The following is a 22,757-nucleotide window of genomic DNA, read 5'->3' on the forward strand; positions in this document are numbered from 1 at the left end:
AAAGGATGACATGCGTGTTGCTGTTGTCCTATCAAAGGCGAAGCCACAATTTCATGTTCTTGTTGAAGACAAACAGCAGCTTCCTTCATTAAATCGAAAATATTGAAAAACAATCTGCATTCGGTATTTCTTAAATTTAATAAAACATACATTTTGTTACCAATTTAATTTAATTTTATTGCCACAAAGGGGGTCCAAGCAAACTAAATTTTTGTTTTAAGGGGTCCGCGTTAAAAAAAGTTTAAGAACCCCTGGTCTAGAAGGACCCAGTTGTACCGCCGCTAGTGGTTTCGTGGTATCCTGTCGCACAACCCCATTACTTTTCTTTCAAGTAAGAAAATGATATGAAAGCTAGCTAAATAAAGACATGAAATAAAGATACAATATAAAAAATATGGAGTCCATGGAAGTTTTGTTAACTCCAACGTTGTGCTAATCTTAACCTTTATTGACAATGCAAAATTCAATACAGTTAAATTAAAGATCTTTACTAAGTTATAAACTTTGTTGCGAGGTAGGGCCATGGCAAAGATCGTGTGCTATAGATGGCAAGCGATTTACAAAAAGGTTAAAAATGTGTATAAAATAGTGGGTATTTTTTAAAGTTACAGCTCTAAAGATGGTGGATTAATGCTTGATATCTCCTTAGCTGTAGAGCTTAAAGATACATGCTTAGATGCTTTGGCGTTAAAAAAGATCTAACACTAACTTGCAGTAGTTCCCTAGCTCTGCTAATACCTGGCCCACTATATAAATTATTTGTAGAGTGGATCTGTTTACAATGCAAATGTTATGTGTCTCTGGTTCATGACAAAAGTGTTTCTTTACAATGACTAAATTTTAGCTTGTGGCTAAGAATGTAATCGGTTTGAAACGTCAGTTCCACATCTACACTTGAGTCTTGGAAAAAAAGAAAATCATGTTTAAACGCAGTTAATTGTACTGGTAGATTAAAATATGTACCATAACTATTTGCTACTTTATCTAAATCTAGAACTGGTAGATACATGAAGATGTAAGACAATGAATGTCATGTATAATTGAAATTAATAATTAAAATAGACGAGTATTTGATAACAAGCAAAGTAAAACTGCTGAATTATGCTTGATAAAGAACGTTCTCGGTTCAGGAATAAAAATTATATTTATCAATCAATCATAGCAACAACAACTCATAACTGTTCAAATCTTGCAAATGTCCTGAGCAGCAAACTTAAACTACAGATTTGTATCAAGCAAAATCAAGAACAACCACAACAATAATGTTTTCACTAAAACCGTGACACAAAATGAATAAGATGTTGGCAACTATATATAAACTTTAAAAACAAATGTGTCTGAATTAAGAGAATATTTTGATTCGATAATAAATAATAATCAATGCAGAAAATTATTGTTTGCGTATATGCATGTCAAATTGCTGCTTTGTTTAGCAAGTAACATAAGTAATACCAACCTCCAAGTAGTATAAATCCAAAGAAGTGATTTGGGAATCTAAAAAATCTTCATAGGTTGCAAATTCAGTGACAATATTGTCTGCTCCAGTTGTACCTTCTTCTTCCATTATCAAATATAATTTATAAATGTCTTAAAAACAAAAAACAATACCGGTACAGTAAAAGTGTTCCTTCAATTTAAGTTATGACACGACAAGTTATAATTTCATGGAAAACAATATTGCAAACCTTGTCGATACAATTCAGTTTACTTTGCTTCTGGCATCTCAGCCAAAACTACTGTCCTTACCATAACCCAGCAAGATTATAAAAAAATTGGAAGCGATAAAATGGGAACAGTAGGATACCATAAAATATGTTTAAGACCATACATACAAAAAGACTTGCCATGGTGTTCACATTTGGAAATGAGACACAATGCAAGTAAATTAATTATCTAGTTTATAGAAGTTATCTGCTAGTTGATGGGTCAATTTCTAGAGAAAAGTATTTACCAGGAGGAATATTAATCTACGTTTGTTGCAACACATGGGTTGATAAAAATGCCATGTGTGATGCTATATACGGTAAATAAAAACAAAAAGTATAATTTCTAATGATATTTAAACACAATTGTCTAGACTAGAGGTTTCAAACCAAAAGTATTGCATTGATGTTGCTGGCTGTGACATTTAAAGCAGTTCTATCACAAAACAAGAGAAAAAAATCATGTGACCAACTTTACTTCATTGCAAAATAATAGAGACAATTCGATTAAATTGCAGGTTTCTCAAACGTAAGAATCGTTTTATAGCATTAAATTTGAAAATTTTAAATAAAAACTTATCTAATTAATGTTAATTTAATTTATCGGTCAATCGTATACCACCTAATGGAAATTGGATAATTGCATCAGAATTTGCTTCTCGTTTTTATAGTTCATTTGTTTAATCGCTACCGCAGAAAAACTAGCTTCGCACATTCGCACAGGTATGATGTTGCAAATGGCACAAGAAGATGGAAAGCTTTACACTTTACAGCCTACAAGTTGAAATTCAGGTCGAGCCTTAACGCAAAATGAAATGAGTGAATATAATATATACTGAATAGGGTTGTACAGGGTAACTCCAAAAAAATGCCACCCATGAAAACATCAATAAAATGCACACCCTTCTTTGTATTTCATCCATATTTGGTAACATAAAGTTCATGTTTTGCCTGACATGTCTACCCAGTTTCAATGATTTCTGACAAACCATCTTCGTTTTAGTGCCGTTCAAGGATGTGCTCTAAATGTCCATCTTTGCGTTGCAAGCACACCTGGGTCCTGGATGCAACGTGCAAAATTGTCAATTACTCTGGCACATTCCTCTCTAGAAATTGTCCTGATTTTGGCACTGATGGCTGTCTTCAGTTCAGAGATAGTCTGGGGATTATCCTTGTAGACATTATCTTTGAGATAACCCCACAGATAAAAATCTGGGGGTGAGGTCCGGCGAGTGTGAGGCCTATTCAGGATCACACCTCCTACTAATGAGACGATCACCAAAGTGTTCCCGCAGCCATTGCAATGAGTCATTTGAAGTATGGGGAGTTGCTCCATCTTGTCGAAACCATTGTTCATCCCTCACAACACCTCTACGTCTACCCAAGGCTGTCCAAAACTTCCTAAGAACCCCTAGATAACACTCCGTATTGATTGTGACTGAATGTTGGTTCTCGTCTTCAAACCAAAATGGACCAATTATTCCATGCTTGGAGATTGCAACCCAAGCTGTGCACTTGATGGAATGAAGTGGCCTTTGCAGACAGTCCTCTGGAAGTGTTCCCCAGAAGATGTTGTTTTTTGAGTTCACATATCCAGACAATAGAAAGTGAGCCTCATCAGAGATCCAAACATCGTCCAGATAGTGTGGGTCCTCGTCGATCTTGTCACAGAACCATCGACACATCACTACACGCAACTCCTTATCCCTTTGAGTAAGTTTATGCTTAATCTGTATTCTATAGGGATACAATTGCAGATCCTGCACTAAGATCCTTCTAATTGACTCCCGAGGAATTGCGAGTTCTTGGCTGCGGTGCAGTATTGACTTGCTTAGACTGTGACCAACCGAATGCCTGACAGCATCAATATTGATCTGGGATCGAGAACTCTTAGGCCGACCAGAATGGGTAGCTCTGTTACTCTTGGCATTTAAGTTTAAGATTGTTTCGTGGGCTCGGAACTTGTGGATCATGTGTACATGACATGAGTTTTTTGTCCAGACAATCGCATCAAAACTTTGTTTTGAATCGGGCTTGCACTGCCATCATCGATTTCGTCTCAAAATACGATTCTACACAAAAAGTCTTTTTAACTGTCCAAGGCATTTCTAAAATACTTTATTTTTATTTTTACAGGCAATAATTCTTCTACATAAATCTGAAATATGAAAGCATTTGGTTAATCATTATTGATTTTATTGACATTTTTATGGGTGGCATTTTTTTGGCTCACCCTCGTCCCTATATATGTCTTTCAAAGTGAGATCAGAGGAAAGATTGGCAAATACTTCAGCTTCCAGAGATGTAAACTTTTGAGAGGCGTTTGCATCATTAACAAAAGGATTTCTCATCCAATTGTACTTCTCCATGTCTTCAGAAAAATATTTCTTAAAATGTGAGATTGGAGCATCCAAATGCAAATATATTACAGACTTAATATCACACTTAGTATTCCGCAGGAAGAGATAGCCAGATTAAGAGTTTAAATGGGATTTTAATAGTGAAAACTATCACATTTCTTGTTATTTATCAACAGATCAGTTTTCCACAATCTCAACTTTCGTTTAAAGGCTGCAATTGCGTCATGGAGTTTCAACCGGTATCTTTCCTTGAAGTGATATGTTTAATTGCTTTAATTTTGCTAAAATATCACAGAGATACACTAACTGTGTCAAAAAAAACTTTATCCTGAAAGGTAGTATAGCAATTGCATGGTTTTCTTTTTTTAAAACCATGAAAATCTCGTTTCTCAGCTTCCACACATATAAAAGAACTTTGCCTTTGGAAAGTCACCTTACGTTACAATAAATTGTTCTGTTCTGCTCTGCTCCTGGTTCATCGCAAAGACATTTCAAAAATCGAGCATTAAGCGAACTTGCTTAATGAAGTTCACAGTCTTGATAACAACTCACAGTGCCCCGGCAAAGTCTTGTGGTGTACCAGTTTGGGAACCGCTGATGTAGGCCAACTACCAGGATGGGTATTTGTTTCTGATATGCATACCGTATTTATCCGTGTATATATAAGTCGCAACATTTTGCATCAAATCTTGCCCAAAAAGGTTGGGGTGCGACTTATACACAAGGTTCTGAACTTCTGACAAACAAATGCTGCAGATCGCGCGTTAGCGCTGAGCTATTAAGCGTTTGTATTTTGCGTGCGAGCATCGCATTAACATGCTCACTGCACAGCATGCATGTGAATTTTAACGCAAACATCTCAAATGTGCGTGTGCGGCAAGCAAACACGGCAAGCAAACAATGAGAAAAAGGCACGTCTCGGCAAGCAAACACGTGGCGACATGAAACAAATGCCCCAAGAACAATGGGACAAACTATTTGGCATCAGTGAAGATGAAAACGAGTTTGAAGGCTTTTAAAATTTTGATTGTTGTTTTTCAAGAAAATTTGCTAAAAAAAATTTTGTACCAATGTTTGAGCCAAATTTTGGGGTGCGACTTATACACGAATGCGACTTATACACGGATAAATACGGTATTTCCATTTGGGATGTTTTCTTTTTATATATTTTCTGTATGGACATTTTCCGCATCGATTTTTTCTTTCTACATTTTTACCGAATACTATACTACCATATAAACTACAGCAATCAAGCTTTTGAATGAATGGTTTAATATCCATCCAGAAATTGCATAAGCTTTGAGTGATACAGGCACCGAGTGCCCAGTAATCCACCAAAAGCTCGAAAGCCACACATTGTTGTAAAATATCAATGAAAGACTGTTTTTAAATTTGCACATTGTAGACATGTAAATAATGATATTCTCTGTTTGTTTCATTTGAAATGTGTGACCGGTGTGCCGAATGATAATAAGACTTCTGCTGCTACACGGTAGGCCTATTTGAAGTAGCACGAGTTTGAGTAAGCACTAACTAACTAACGTTTGAGTGAGCACTAACTAAGTAGTTGTAAGTTTGAGTAGCACTAACCTAGTCCTAGGCTACAAAGCTTCCAAAATGACTGGGTCAAAATGAACGTTGGTGAATAACCAAACAGATTGCTTTTGATGAAAAAAACCCTCAGAAGTAGCAAAAGCATTGGAGCAATACAAAACTATTGCAATGTAATGTGTGTTTTGTTTATATTTGAAATTTCACAATTAGGACAAGTTTTTATTCACCTAAAAATCCAAAGAGACTTTATTTACCTAACAAAAATTTGACTGAATAACCATTGTTTTTTGTATTTTATATTTAAAATAAAGTTACATCAACGAAAAACATTGAAATCTCCAACAGAATATATTGGGCTAATCCGAAGGCTGTATAAGCAGGAAATTAATCCCACAACAAACATCACGTCCACCATGAACAAGAGTTGAAATGTGACATTGCCAGTGTCTTACCAAAGACATAGCCACATGCTCTTGAGTGGTGTCAAACCAGCGCTCAATTAACTTTCTGATTTTCAGTGTTCATTAGGCTATTCTAGAATGTCGTCATTGTTTTGCAGTGTTTTTAATGTTGAGATGGTGAACAAAGTTCAAATCATGGCGCCCTCTAGTAGAGGCCAGGTCATCGCGCGTACTTCAAACGTGACTGACGGCCTATTCTTAACTTAATCAGTTGTGAGGAAGATGTTTCATCTATAGTCTATACTTTATGCTAAGGTTCTAGTTTTACTGAACTTATTTTTTATATTTTCCTTAACTTGTTCACTAACTATGCATCTTTGCCAGAAAGTAGAAGTTTAGTTACAAACTTTATGAAAAGCTGAAGCAGTTACAGTTATGCAGCTTAGTTTAACAAAATTAGGTATAAGCTACAATGTTTTTGTTTCAAGGAGCTTTTATCTGTTCATGAAGTCATTGGTTACACAGAAAATTCACAACAAACTGCCATTACCAATCTATGTTTTCTTTAATAATAAGTTTCTGCCCAGTTTCCTTGTAGCATGTTGTGGGTAAAGTAGGCAGAAAATTGTATTTCTTCCAGGTTTATTAAAGTTAGCAAATAGAGTACGGTAGGCCTATTTAATAAATCTCCATTTATATGTTCAGTTGTATGCAATGTTACTCACTACTGGTAAGTTAGTTTAACAGCTTCAGTCAATTTTAAATGTTGATACTAAATGTTTACCTGTACTTTATATTACAAATCTTCATGTACCGTATTTTTTTGCTTGCCAGCAACATGTCTTCTGTCCACTCACCATTTTCTTATAGATAACATATCAATATTCACAAAAAAGTATTTCACTGATATTACATTTACTTTCTTAAATACCAGTACCAAAGCTAATCTTTGTAGAATGTAATGTTATTAATTTGTGTGGATTACCGTACTTACTGTATAGAGTTCTAACAAATCTTAACTAACTTAAATAGTAACTTTCAATAGGCTATACTGGTAGTACAACAATTTTTAATAGATTGACTGCCCAGTTTCAACAACTGTTTAGTTTTGTAGCTTCTTCATTTAATACATGCATGATGGGGGATCTTTATTTGTTATGCTTTCATTTATTTCTCGAGATGTTTTGATTTTTGCAATACATACATCTTGAGAATTCATGATCTGCATGTCAGTAGAAAGTAGTTAACATGTATGGTTTGATATTATTTAGATTTACTAATCTGATTAATTTGCATGAAAGATAATTCCTCTGTTTTAAAAAATGCCTTTAAAGTGTTGCGTACCAAACTGCAATTCAAATTATAAGTCTACTGGGATTGTTGTGTCCATATATAAGTTACCACAGGATGAGGAAGACAGAAAGAAATGGATAGCCATGATACCGCGTTCAAATTTAGTAGTAACGAAACACACAGCGATTTGTCGCAAACATTGGCCAGATGATTGCAAGATGGTTGCTTGTCGTGGAAAACTGCGCCCCAGTGAACCCCCAAGTGTCTTTCCCAATATTCCAAGAAGCTGTTTGTCCTCACCTCCTCCCAAATGCAGAAAAACAATACAATCTTCTGTCAGTGTTCGAAGTGTTTTGCCAGATGAGATCGCAGAGTTTGAAAAGGCTGATATGCTTACATTGAATGAGGTTGAGAAGAAGTTACATGATTCAGAATTATTTGTGTACAGTGATGATGAAAGTAAAATTATTCAGTCAAAAAAAATGACGCAAGGTGTACCACATTTCATAATCAAAATAAAAAGTGATTTAACCTATGAATCATTTCACTGTGGATCCTCATGTACAGTTAACACACTTTCAGCAAACAGAGTCACTTCTTGCAATCGTTGGTCTACTCTTCATGAAATTATTCGATTTTTAAAACATAAAGAGCAAAACCACAAAACCCAAATCATTTTTGAGCAACTGAGTGCCATGGGAAAAGAGAAAGTTGGGGAAGCTATTTATTCACCAGATTCAGTCACTAGAGCATTTGAATATTTCGCATTGTCAAGATCATTATACAACCGATTTCGTGAAGATTACAAGCTCCCGAGTGTTAGTACACTGAAACGTATTACTTCGAAAGTGGATAACATAACTGATTTGGCTTTCTTAAAAAATGTTTTAGATGGTTTACCTGCGCGTCAACGTAACTGTGTTTTGTTGTGGGATGAAGTATATATTAAATCTATGATCACATACCATGGTGGCACACTATTCGGCAAAGCTGCAGATCATCCAGAATGCTTAGCAAAAACTGTTTTGGGGATGATGGTAAAGTGCTTGTTTGGTGGTCCGGAGTTCCTGGCAAAAGTTCTACCAGTGAGTAATTTGACATCAGATTTTTTAATCAGTCAAAGTGAACCTATTTTGCAATGTATCAATCAGTCTGGTGGAAACATTTTAGCAATTATTGCAGATGGGCATCAAACCAACCAAAAATGTTTTAGGAAACTTAACACGGTTAAGGGGAAACCATGGCTCAAAGATGAAGGAACATTTTTGCTGTATGATTATGTTCATGTTATGAAATGTATTCGAAATAACTGGCTCACTGAAAAGTGTGGCGAGCTGGAATTTGAATTTGATGGTAAGCGTCAGGTTGCAAAGTGGAGTGATCTAAAGCGGTTACATGAAATGGAAACAAATCATCTACTGAAGCTTTCGAAGTTAACAAATGTGGCTGTTTCTCCAAAACCAATTGAGAGGCAAAAGGTGTCAACCTGTCTGAAGGTGTTTTGTGATGAAACTGTCGCCGCTTTACAAACTCATCCGAAACTGAAACATCTTCCTGTTGCAGGTACAGCAAATTTTATCAAAATTTTCATTAAATTATGGAAGATTCTTAATGTCAGAAGACTTGGTACTGATGTGAGATTTAACGATCCAACTAGGGCAGTGATTCGGTCACACGATGACCCAAGGCTACAGTTTTTGCTAGATGTTGCAAGCATGGCAGAAAAAATGAAGAAAACTGGCTCAGTCAGAATTCGTCAGTTAACGGCAGATACTGCCAACTTCTTGTATCATATATGCCATGGTTTTGTAGATCTAGCAAATTATTTACTTTCATGTGGAAATGATTTTGTAATCTTTGGCTGGTTTACAACAGACCCATTAGAAAAGTGCTTCAGTAAACTTCGACAAGGGTCTGGAGGTACCTATTTCATTACTGCTCAGTCAGTTTTGGAAAAGGTAAGAATTCAACATGCGAAGCTCTCACTGCAATTAGATTTAAAGTTTGATGTTGCCGAAGGTCATGCTTGTGCCGCTTGTAATCGTGATCTTGTAGAAAGTGAGCTTGAAATTTTGGATAGCTTATGTGCTTTGGAAGGGAAAGTTTCAGAAGAGGTTTTAATTGCAATGGTTTATATTGCTGGGTATGTTGAGTTGAAGAATGGATGTGCTATTGCAGAAGACACATACTTCTATTATGAAAGATTTGGTTCATATGTTGATAAATTAAATCGAGGTGGTCTGACACGTCCTAAGGATAGTGTTGTACAGTGGTGTGTATTTTGTTACATCTTTTTTACAAGTGTTGTTGGCGAAATGTGTCGAAAATTTATTTCCTGTAACTTTCTATCCATATCTGAACGACATTGCTTTTTCATGACATTGTCTCATTGTCGCACATTGGCTAATGTATTTTTAAAGAACTATGCCCTGTTGCAGTCTCCCAGATGTTCAAAAGAAAGTGCATTGAAAGTGCTAAAACTTTCGTAGAATATAGTCTACATGCTGATAGCTAAAGGCATAATCTTTCTTTGAATCTTTATTTAGCTTATCTGATGTTATAAAAATGCCTGGTAGTTTATTTGTATATTTTTCCAGGTAAGCTTTTACTTTCCATGCAACTTTTAATGTTTTTAAACAACATTTCTACTGTATTTATTTAGTAAGTATTTTCTGCTTCGTTATATGGCTGCATTTATCAGTAGTAATCATTCACCATCTACAATTAACCACTTCTATAGTTCTATTGTAGTAAATCACAATATAATTGTGACTCATTTGACTTTCTCTTCTACTCGTTCATTTTGTAAAATTACAGCTTTATATTTTGTTTAACCTTATTGTTTTTGCATTTTAGGCAGTCACTCTAGGGCTAGGCAGACTGGCTTCATTGATTAATTTATTGACTGTTGATATTTGAAGAGTTGAGCTTAAAGTTTTGAAGTATAGCTCTGTCTGTCAGATGAATATGAAAACAGAATTTCACCATTTATAAGTGACTATATGGCAGAAGAACATCGCACTATCAATGGTATGAACTACAGAGACCAACGCTGATCCTGATCAACCAACACCAGGTGCCTCTCCCTCCATCAACTGATGACTCAGAGATAACCATACAATATCAGATTCAGAGGGTGAACACTGACTCATTTTGATGTGGCCAGAACTGCTTACATGCTTATTGTTTTGTGTATATGTCTATTGTCTAAACTCAAAACTATTCTTGGATAAAATTACCAGCAGGCATATTTTTGTTTACTAGTTTCTACTGCTCTAATCTCACTGTATTTTCTGATTGTATAGGAGAGTTGGATGTAATATCTGTCTAGAAGGCCAACACATAAGATCTTTTGCAGCGCGATCTAACGAACGATATAGTTTGAGCAACGTCCGGCTCACCTGCATTGTACTGTGAAGGCATGATTCAATTGAAAACTATTGATCAGCACGATTTTGTTTAAATTGCTATTAATGTTGCATGGAAATTAGTTGCAGATATGTATGATGCTCAGTACTTTATTTCTACCATGTTTAAGTTTTTCTGTGCTTTTAAACTGTTAATGGTTTTATATTTTATGCATTCAGTAGGCTACTTGAATTTTTTGAATTACAGTACGTACTGTTTAAAGTCAATAGGGGAAATGCAGAAAACTGATTCGTAGAAATTGTGGTCTATCAACATTATGCAGCGATTCCACTGTCATTTGCTTACCTAAACTACTAAAACTGCTGTTATTACTAAATGCTATTTGTAATACAGTAAAACATATGATGATCAAGTTATATCCATGTGATATTGTTTGTGTATTAATTACAATAATTAATAAATTTTGACGAAACATCACCTAACTATTAATAACGTTCCAGGAAAGTGACAAAATCGTGTTTTTTTACATAAAGCATATCGGCCGTCAGTCAGATCTCGTGCGTGCACGATGCGCTGGCCTCTATTATAGCTCGCCGTGGTTCAAATCAAGATTGATCAACAAAAAATTGTTAAAGTATCAGTGTTTTTCTCAAACATTTGGACTGGTCCGCCCCAATAGCTCAGTTGGTTAACGCGTCACTTCTGGAACAAAGGAGCTTCAAGATCAGGCGGCGCTTGTTCAACTCTTGGGGTGTGCGCTTGAGCAATGTACGTTAAGGATTACTCTCCATGGAATTGTTCCCCACCAACAAGACTTCAACAATCGGAAACTTCACTCTGTCAATCTCGGTGACCAGGCCTGCGTCAGTGATTCAAAGCCTCTACAAGTATGCGAAACTGCCAGGATTAAGCTCTCCAAGAAGCTTTCCCAGTCCAAGGATAAAGATTCACACAATTAATTACCCGGTACTGTACAGTACGTACTGTAGCCTACATAAAATTGACTTTTATGACCTATTAAATTAAAACTTTGAAACCTACTCCTTGTGTCTAAAACTCTTACTTTAAACCACAATGCAATAAGGTATTAAAAAAACTGAATTTATTGGTTTTGCTTGCCCTACTCAATACTCATAACTAGGGCAAGTTTTTGTTGCACTAAAAACATGAGAAAGTTGCACTTAATTTTAACAAAAGTTGCAGTAAAAAGTTGCATTTATTTATTTACCTTTTTACCATTCATTTACTTCGAAAGACTAGACACAACCTGTTTCCGTTTATGCGGGCTTGGCCAAAAGCCAAGTCATACTTCCACTTCTAATTTAGTTCGGGCGCTGTCGTGCTTGGCTGAGGTTGTTGAACTTCTAGCTTGCAAGCAAACTGTTGCGTCATAGATAACATTGAGATGCAGCTAATCCATCACATAGCTTTTGTTGTGCAAATCAAAGAGAATAGAACCATACTGTACTAGAAACAGTTTTATAGCATGTTTTTTAAATCACTCCTTTACATTTTGCTCAATACTTGATAAAAGTTGCAGTAAAAAGTTGCATGAAAAATAGAAAAAAGTTGCAATATAAAATTCCTACAAACAGCTTAAAACATCATACTACATAAATTCTGAGTATTTAGGAAGCTGCCGGAAGCTGTAAAAAAAAGATGCAAAAGTTGCAAAAACTTGCCCTACTCATAACCCAATCTTGTCAAACCAAAGTACCAAACCATTTTTATTTTATTTTTTACTTAAAGTAGGGAAAGTCCCAACACAAGTATGGTTTCCATAACAATCATAGAAATTTAATTAATTTAAAGTTAATAATTTAAAGTTATATATGCACCGTCATAAGCATTTCATAATCATACTTGTAAAATTCATCTCAATTATTCTACTTTTTACTTCTGCTTGTATTATTCTACTTTTTAGTATTCTACCACATCTCAATTATTCTACTTTTTACTGCTGCTTGTACGGACAGTTTTAGTAAGTTTACCGTATCAAATTGTTGCAATATTTTCTGTATTTGGTATATTTAGCAATACTATGAAGAAAAAAAAGAAATGAAAAAGAATAAAGCAAGGATATGAAGGTTTTGGACATTCAGTGACTTTTATTTTTTTATTTATTTAACATGTAAATTTGCGTTTTTTTTGGGCTAGTTGTGCTAATAGTAATCTTCTGTAATTTTTTCGTTTAGATCCAGTTGTGCTGATGAATCCTATAGGAAGAAAACCGGTTCCACAACATAAATTATATTATATTAAAAAAAATTTTGAAATACTATTGTGAGTGTTAACCTGGTCAAATGGTTTAAGGTTTAGACTTGAAAAAAAACTATTGATTTATTTTCTTAATGATTGCTTTCTGTGTTAGGTTGATCGCCCATTTGAGGAAGTGTCATAGTACCTGATCACCTTTACCAGTTAGTTTTTCTCACTTTTAATTTAAAGTTTGTGCTTGTGTCAGTCCAGCAGGCCATAGCACAAAGAAGGGCAGTAGGCATTTCTCTCCAGAGCAGCTTATTGTTTATAATTACGAGAGAAATCAAGGGCTGTGGTCAATGGGGCGCCACTCTACAGTTGACGATTTGTGATCAAAGGTTTCCTTTCTTCAGCATTCGCCTCAAAATGGTTGATTGGTTTGGTTTTCTTTTGTATTTCTTTTGTATTGTATTGTATTCGTGTTTCTTTTGTATTCTGACAAAGAAAAAAATAAAATAAAATTGAATTGTTTATCCATGATTTATCTTTATCCTTGGCTTGGACTGACCATGCCTTGTTATGCATGACCAAACACTGTTGCTTCAAGGCTACAACCTACAAGTGCGTAAGGCAGCACAACGTTATTCATGAGCTATAGCTCGAGTCAACAGATGTGTTTAGATAGCATTTTTACCATCAGTGCAACTACCGGTAGTCAGAGATGTACGTAGGCCTATACGCAGTGCCGGTCTTTGGGGTGTGCAAACCGTGCGATCGCACAGGGCCCGCAAATTAGGGGGTCCGCAATTTACTCAGAAAATGCAGTAATTTTTGTCATTTCCAATGGAAAAAATTCGATTCACAAGCAAGTACCGGTATCCTTAAAGTCAGTTGCGGCTTTAGGAATTAGCAACAAGAAAATATGGTGACTCAGCTTTATTTCCGAAAAATACCAAAGAAAACATGATCTTATCCTTTTTCTAAGCCACCGGACAGCACCATTTTACAGTTAATATTCATACCCAAATTTTTGTTGAACATCCGCTCAGAATGCATCATATTCAAATTAATTTTTCAAAATTTTCTGGAGGAGGTTCCCCAGACCCCACTCCGCTGGGTGTCGCCTTCGGCGAACACGCCGTCAGGCTTCGCCCGCTGGCCGTTAAACCCCCCTCCCCTTTCAAAATACTTAGCTACGGTACGCTACTGAATTGGATCATTGTCATTGGGGTCCGCAAAGCACATTCTGCACAGGGCCCAAAATACCCTAGGACCGGCACTGCCTATACGCCACAAATTCTACGCCGTAGACTGTTTGTTCGCGCTAACGCTTACGGCCACATTTTTTTTTGGATAGTTGTCGCTTGAGGCTACGCCGTAAAGTTTTCGTGGTTTTTTAGCGCATATAGCGTCAACGCATACTGGCTTCCTTGCCTTCTCGTCCACTTAATCTAAATCTTCAACCACCGGGTATAAGCCTGGATAAGTTACGATAAACAAAAAACAATGGGCAAAGACATATTGAAACCAAAACGCAGCAAAACGTCAGATGAACACTTTCAGATGCTTGTGTTTCTTCGTGGAAATTCAAAATAAAACTTGTTTGTTTCGAGTGGTTTATACCGTGTGAATGTTTGGCACCTAGCAAACAAAATGAGTTTACGCTAGTGTATGCGCTGATGCCGCCAACTTTTTTTACAAGTTACGTTGACGCATAGCCTACGGCGTAGGCCTAGGTGGTTTTTCGAACGTTTGCGTTTACGCTGACGGCGTCAATATTTTTTGTATTCGCGTACATCACTGCCGGTAGTCCGTCCCAAGCGCTCATTGGCTACTCCTGAAGCCAGTGGCTCACATTGTAAAATTGACAATACCGTTATCAAGTGCTCAACTTGCTTAAGATAATTGTACAAAAATATTGCATTGCCAAAAGCATAACATAGCATGCTGCGCTTAAATTTTCAACAATCTAAATTTTATATAAATTATATTCAATTTTATTTGCACGCCGCGATAGCTCATTTGGTTAGGGCAGTGGTTCCCAACCTTTTTGTTGTCACGGACCCCTGTAGACAAATTATTAATTCCGCGGACTCCTACCTAAATTTTGCCTGAACCTCAATCAACATACTATTGACTAGCCTATTGTAATAGACCGAGAGCCTACGACAGAAGATTTCACCCCATAAGGTACAAAAGGTTTGAGCCCTTGAAGTTACTGGGGTCAACCATGTCACTCACAAAAAGTATGGAAGATTGACCGCACCGGGTGGATCTGGACCCTAGAGCCCCCTAAAAAGCCCAAAAAGGGGGTTAATTTCACCCCATAAGGTACATGGACCAAACTTGGTGAAAACGAAGTTCTATGTCAGGACATCACAAAAATATCAAATCTAACAATATTTTCGAGTGGAAAGGTGATGTAAGACTCCCCCCAAAGTGACCCCCCAGGGGGTTAATTTCACCCCATAAGGTACATGGACCAAAGTTGGTCAAAACGAAGTCTTATGTCAGGACATCACAAAAATATCAAATCTAACAATATTTTCGGGTGGAAAGGTGATGTAAGATGCCTTCAAAGTGACTTCCCTTAATGTGACCCCCTCGGAAGGTTTATTCCACCCCATAAGGTACATGGACCAAACTTGGTCAAAATGAAGTCTTATGTCAGGACATCACAAAAATATCAAATCTAACAATATTTTCGGGTGGAAAGGTGATGTAAGATGCCTTCAAAGTGACTTCCCTTAATGTGACCTCCTCGGAAGGTTTATTCCACCCCATAAGGTACATGGACCAAACTTGGTCAAAATGAAGTCTTATGTCAGGACATCACAAAAATATCAAATCTAACAATATTTTCGGGTGGAAAGGTGGTGTAAGATGACTTCAAAGTGACTTTCCTTAATGTGACCCCCTCGGAAGGTGTATTTCACCCCGTAAAGTACATGGACCAAACTTGGTCAAAACGAAGTCTTATGTCAGGACATCACAAAAATATCAAATCTAACAATATTTTCGGGTGGAAAGGTGATGTAAGATGTCATCAAAGTGACCCCCAGAGGGTTTATTTCACCATAGAGTACATGGACCAAACGTGGTCAAAACGAAGTCTTCTAGGGCACCACAAAATATCAAATCTAACAATACTCTCAGTTGGAAAGGTGATAAAAGACCTACCCAAAAGTGAATCTCCTCCTATAGTTTAATTTACTTCATCCCTTTCTCGAACCAACCTTGGTGTAACGAAAGTGCTATGCCAGGACAGTACGAATGGATTAAATTTAAAAATATTTTTATATAGGTTTTGATGAAATACATTCACAAGCTGTCCCATGATGCATGAAATGGAACTATAGCCTACTTTACAAAAAGTTTTTGTATAAATCATATTAAGTCAATCGAAAAAAGGCAACAGGACATGACAATACATGGCTTTGTAACACCAAAAACAGAAAGTACGTAAGAAGCATATAGGCTACAGTAGCCAGAAAATTGATCCAAGATCTTGATACCACCACTAAATGTGGACTTAATCGAACAACTGACTATCCAAATCAAAACGTTTCGAAATGAATCATTTGGAACGTTAATTTAGGCAGTAATGAACATTTTCCAGCTGCTACAATAAATAACCCAATAAACCCAATGTAGTAAATTTTTGTTTAATGCCATTTGCTTCATGTCTCCAATCAGTTATTGTAACTGTTCATTCATAAACAGAGATTGTTTGTGTAAATGTAAACGGTAACTCAATTGGTTAGCGCGTCACTTCTGGAACGAAGAAGCTTCAAGATCAATAGCGGCGCTGGTTCGACTCTCGGGGTGTGCGCTTGAGCAACGCACGTTAAGGGCTGCTCTCCATTCAGCGGCATCTAATGGATGGAATAATTCCCCGACAACAAGCCTTCAACAATCGGAAACTTCACTCTGTCAATCTCGGTGACCGGGCCTGCGCCAGTGATTCAAAGCCTCTACAAGTATGCGAAACTGCCAGGATTAAGCTCTGCAAGAAACTTTCCCAGTCCGAGGATAAAGATTCAATCAATCAATCAATCACTGGTGTCGCTTTTACTTTCTTCGTCTTATTCTTCAGATTCATACAATTCTCCTGTTATATACAGAGAAATAAAGACTGTACGAAACAATTGCTATTATGCACTACAGATATGCGTAACATACAATAGTAATTTTATTATCTTTTACAGACGTCTATTTTTCTTCGAATAATGCAACATTGCAACTTACTATTAACTGGAAAAAGTTCAACATTTATTTGTTATTTAGTGCACCCAGGCATTTTTCTCAAGATTGCAGAAACTATTGGTTATAGGTTCCTAAAACGAAACTTTACAGCCAGTTATTGGCTAATGTTTACAGTAAGAAAGTAAACGACTGATAGACCAGGAGAAAGTTTTATATTTATAAAGGGTAACCCAAGCGACATCCAATGCTGTTTACCTTCTTCTTGACTTTCCTGGATGAGATCAGATTCCACGCAGAGACATCTAAAGATGCTTTATACCTTTACCTTCAAACCACACCACTTTATAAGAACCTCCTTCTTCTTTCCAGCCATACTCTAGCAGCAACGTTGCTGCTTGTTCACTTCTAGTTGAAGATAACCACCATCTTGTCTTCTGGAGAAGTACTCGTAAACAAAGTGGTAGAGTACTACTATCTACAGTAGCTTCTGGTATGCATGATATCCTTTCATTTTCTTTTTTGGGTTTGTAGCCGTCTAAAAACATTTGTAAACGGACTTCGTTGACATAATTAATTTTCTTGTTTTTGTACATGTTACACACAAAGTTCTCTATGGCGATGATAGTGTTTTCACTAATTTCTTTGTCGTGTCCGAGTTGGCTAAAAGCTGCCTGCGCTTCGTGGTTTCCTTGGAGTAATTTCAGCGGCCGCACTTTCCCTTTCCTGCTAAATGACGAGGTGTAATCAGAATCTGTAAAGGCATGATATGCAGGTAAACACTTGCAAATCGTCACTCCAAGTGCGGTAGGCCTATGCAGCTGGTTGATGTTGATGTACCGCTGCGTGTTATTGCTTTGCAAGCCAGCTTCTATCCATATCTTTAATGAAGGATCAAAAGTTCCATAGCAACCTAAGCCAATTACAAGACAGTCAGTGTCAGACGTGCGGATAACCACATTGCTTGGGGCTGGTACATCGCAGACAGCTTGCTTTATCTCTGTATATAACAGGAGAATTGTATGAATCTGAAGAATAAGATGAAGAAAGTGAAAGCGACAGCAGTGACAATGAAGAATAAAGAAACGACCGTTTACATTTACACGAACAATCTCTGTTTATGAATGAACAGTTACGATAACTGATTGGAGACATGAAGCAAATGGCATTAAATAAAAATTTACTGCATTGGGTTTATTAGGTTATTTATTGTAGCAGCTGGAAAATGTTCATTACTGCCTAAATTAACGTTCCAAATGATTCATTTCGAAACGTTTTGATTTGGATAGTCAGTTGTTCGATTAAGTCCACATTTAGTGGTGGTATCAAGATCTTGGATCAATTTTCTGGCTACTGTAGCCTATATGCTTCTTGTGTACTTTCTGTTTTTGGTGTTACAAAGCCATGTATTGTCATGTCCTGTTGCCTTTTTTCGATTGACTTAATATGATTTATACAAAAACTTTTTGTAAAGTAGGCTATAGTTCCATTTCATGCATCATGGGACAGCTTGTGAATGTATTTCATCAAAACCTATATAAAAATATTTTTAAATTTAATCCATTCGTACTGTCCTGGCATAGCACTTTCGTTACACCAAGGTTGGTTCGAGAAAGGGATGAAGTAAATTAAACTATAGGAGGAGATTCACTTTTGGGTAGGTCTTTTATCACCTTTCCAACTGAGAGTATTGTTAGATTTGATATTTTGTGGTGCCCTAGAAGACTTCGTTTTGACCACGTTTGGTCCATGTACTCTATGGTGAAATAAACCCTCTGGGGGTCACTTTGATGACATCTTACATCACCTTTCCACTCGAAAATATTGTTAGATTTGATATTTTTGTGATGTCCTGACATAAGACTTCGTTTTGACCAAGTTTGGTCCATGTACTTTATGGGGTGAAATACACCTTCCGAGGGGGTCACATTAAGGAAAGTCACTTTGAAGTCATCTTACACCACCTTTCCACCCGAAAATATTGTTAGATTTGATATTTTTGTGATGTCCTGACATAAGACTTCATTTTGACCAAGTTTGGTCCATGTACCTTATGGGGTGGAATAAACCTTCCGAGGGGGTCACATTAAGGGAAGTCACTTTGAAGGCATCTTACATCACCTTTCCACCCGAAAATATTGTTAGATTTGATATTTTTGTGATGTCCTGACATAAGACTTCGTTTTGACCAACTTTGGTCCATGTACCTTATGGGGTGAAATTAACCCCCTGGGGGGTCACTTTGGGGGGAGTCTTACATCACCTTTCCACTCGAAAATATTGTTAGATTTGATATTTTTGTGATGTCCTGACATAGAACTTCGTTTTCACCAAGTTTGGTCCATGTACCTTATGGGGTGAAATTAACCCCCTTTTTGGGCTTTTTAGGGGGCTCTAGGGTCCAGATCCACCCGGTGCGGTCAATCTTCCATACTTTTTGTGAGTGACATGGTTGACCCCAGTAACTTCAAGGGGTCAAACCTTTTGTACCTTATGGGGTGAAATCTTCTGTCGTAGGCTCCCAGACTATAATAATTACGCTACTAAACTACTGTACGGTGTCATATTGCATTGCCGCTATGACTCCTGCGGCAACTATCAGGTTAAACATTTGCTCAAATAAGAAAATGAATGAATTGTTCAAGAAATGTCAGCAGTATTTGAATATTAAGGTGACCCAAAGTACGGTACCATGCTGAAACTTTTTCAACGTAGCCTAAGCAAATTTAATGAGAGAGCTGTTGTTGCCTTTCCTGAACTAAACGACTGAACTGTGGTTGAGTTTTTGACAATGTAACACGCATGTCATCGTCAACGTCCAGGCGATTTCGATATTTAGTTTTTATTGTAACAAGAGCTGAGAATCCAGCCTCGCAAAGGTAAGTGGTTATGAATGGTAACAAAACAATAATCGCTTGCTTTGCCAAGAATGGATGGGTTTGCAGTTGTGAGCACCAAAATTCTTCCACAGTTTTTGAATGAAATGCAATGTGTAATAACTCTTTTGATTTCAAATCAATTAGGTCATCTTTACTGAGATCGTTATCGCTAATGTTGTTCAAGTCAAAAAGAAAAGGATTTCAAATCCATGTTTATACTTTGTTCGGCAATTTCTGCTTCAATTATTGTCACACCTGGTCCTTGAGGCTTGAATGCCACGATTAACATTGTTAATATTGTAGCGATCCATTATTTCATCATGTAAGTTTTCCTGCCTTTTACTATAGTGAACTAGTTTAAGTTAAATTTATTTCCTAATGTTTCTGTAATTTTCCATGTAATCTGCTCCCGAAGTAAATAGAAAAAAGGGAACAGAAAATAAAAGGGTTTGTTCGCCCTTTGACGAGAGCTCACACGAAACCAGCTCACATCAAACCAGCTCAGTTAGACCAGTTCAGCTCTCAGAAAACATTAAATTGATTGTTTACTTAAAATGTAATAGTTCGTGATAATGTTTTACTGTTCTGCAATTTCACTATTCTGTAGCCTAATGTTTAAATTCAATTTGTGTTATAGACCTACAATATTATACGAACAGTCGAACACCTTCTGATAACTTAAAATTATAATTCGAATAACAATAATTGTGTGGAAATTATTTCATGGAGTCAGATAGCCAAACTAGATAAATTAGATAGATAGAAATTTCATCAAGCAGTCAGACAGCCTTCATCTTAATTTAACTTATAAACAAACATTCTTACACTTAAATATAATAATAATAATTGTTACCACATTATTATGATAAACACTAAACATACCTATTTCATACTATGTCTGTTACAATTGTGTTAACGTTTTTTACTCCTTAAATTCGAACTAAACTTGGTACCCTTGGTTCCAATTTAGCCCAAATTTGGGGGGGCCTCTGTAGCGATCCATTATTTCATCATGTAAGTTTTCCTGCCTTTTACTATAGTGAACTAGTTTAACTTAAATTTATTTCCTAATGTTTCTGTAATTTTCCATGTAATCTGCTCCCGAAGTAAATAGAAAAAAGGGAACAGAAAATAAAAGGGTTTGTTCGCCCTTTGACGAGAGCTCACACGAAACCAGCTCACATCAAACCAGCTCAGTTAGACCAGTTCAGCTCTCAGAAAACATTAAATTGATTGTTTACTTAAAATGTAATAATTCGTGATAATGTTCTACTGTTCTGCAATTTCACTATTCTGTAATGTTTAAATTCAATTTGTGTTATAGACCTACAACATTATACGAACACCTTCTGATAACTTAAAATTATAACTCGAATAACAATTGTGTGGAAATTAGTTCATGGAGTCAGATAGCTAAATTAGATAGATAGAAATTTCATCTATAAACAAACCATTCTCATACTTAAATATAAACTATCCTTATACGTTAAATATAACCTAAATAAATATAACCACAATATGACCGAAAATATCGGCTAAGTAGGCCATGCCGTATAGAAAACTTTTACTCTCAAACAATTTTGAGAGGGGACTTCCTTTTGCTTTCAAAAGAGTTGATAGGCCTACCTCATTTTTTAGCTGCAGCAGTAGTTTTAAAACTTCTCCTCTAGATAACCAACGTAGGCCTATATCTCAGAATGATACAAAAGTAGCCTACTTCGTAATCTGACCCTACTTCTTGACAGAGCGCTTTACAGCTCTGTTTTTGATGAAATCAACGACTTTCACGCAATTCGTCAGAATTTCTTTGAGACTTGCTGGTAAAGTTTTTGCTGCTATGGCGTAGGCTACCTGTGCAAGAAGCAATGGATAACAACCACGCGAGGAACTTCGTTTTTTACTAAAGCAGCAAATCCGGATTTGTTCCCGAGCATAGCTGGTGCTCCATCCGTGCATATAGAACAAAGTTTCTTTTTCCAATCAAAATTTTGTTTGACAAAAAATTCTTTCATCTTTCCAAATATAGGCCTATCACTTGCCTTGGTAGTTTCCCAAAGAGGCTCACAAAACTAAAACTCTTCTTTTATTCTTTCACCATGAACACAACGCACAAAAACCAAATTTTTGCCAACCAATTTCTTGCATTTAAAGAGAGAAATGAAAGTAAAATGATCGCTTTTCGTTTTTTTCAAAATTCATCAAGGTAATCACGGACCCCCAAATGCTTTCTCACGGACCCCAGGTTGGGAACCACTGGGTTAGGGAGTGACTTCGGGAACGAAGAAGCTTCAAGATCAAGTGGCACTGGTACGACTCTCGGGGTGTGCGCTTGAGCAAAGCATTTTAAGGACTGCTCTCCATTAAGCGACACCTATTGGTTGGAGTAGTTCCCCGCCAACAATACATCAACATTTTAAAACTTTACTCTGTCCAGATGTCTACCTCGATGACCGAGCCTGCGTCAGCGGTTCAATTAAAGCCTTAACGAGTACGCGAAACTGTCAGGGTTAAGCTTAGGAAAAAGCTTTCCAAGTCCGAGCATAAAGATTCAATCAATCAATCATTGCTGGCGCGAACATGTAGAGAACGACAAAGTAGACACACGGATTTGGCACCAACAAAAGGAAAAGATTACAAAACCGAAAGGTTTAAAATATGCGCGAATAAAACAGTAGGCTACTTGGAAATAAAATTTAGGAGATAAAGCACACGTGAGTAGTCTTTGGTGTCGTCATCGATGGGTATTGTCTGTCTATGGTTCAACAAAGCGAACTCTTTAGCAAAGTGTTATCGTTT

At 36.7% G+C, this 22,757-nt stretch overlaps 1 protein-coding gene across 1 annotated transcript in view; it reads right to left on the bottom strand.

Moving 5' to 3' along the window:
- The window catches only part of LOC145787867 (cilia- and flagella-associated protein 299-like), a 29,860-nt gene extending 23,034 nt beyond the window's left edge, over positions 1-6,826 (bottom strand). The window contains exons 1-2 of the mRNA XM_082599705.1: positions 6,803-6,826; positions 1,457-1,587 (exon numbers count right to left, since the gene is read on the bottom strand). Coding sequence (XP_082455831.1) covers positions 1,457-1,564 — 108 coding nt within the window. The 5' untranslated portion in view covers positions 1,565-1,587; positions 6,803-6,826. The remainder of the gene's footprint in view (positions 1-1,456; positions 1,588-6,802) is intronic.
- Between the last annotated feature and the right edge of the window lie 15,931 nt (positions 6,827-22,757).

The sequence above is a fragment of the Aplidium turbinatum genome, chromosome 18 (genome assembly GCF_918807975.1).
Source record: "Aplidium turbinatum chromosome 18, kaAplTurb1.1, whole genome shotgun sequence".
NCBI lineage: Eukaryota > Metazoa > Chordata > Ascidiacea > Aplousobranchia > Polyclinidae > Aplidium > Aplidium turbinatum.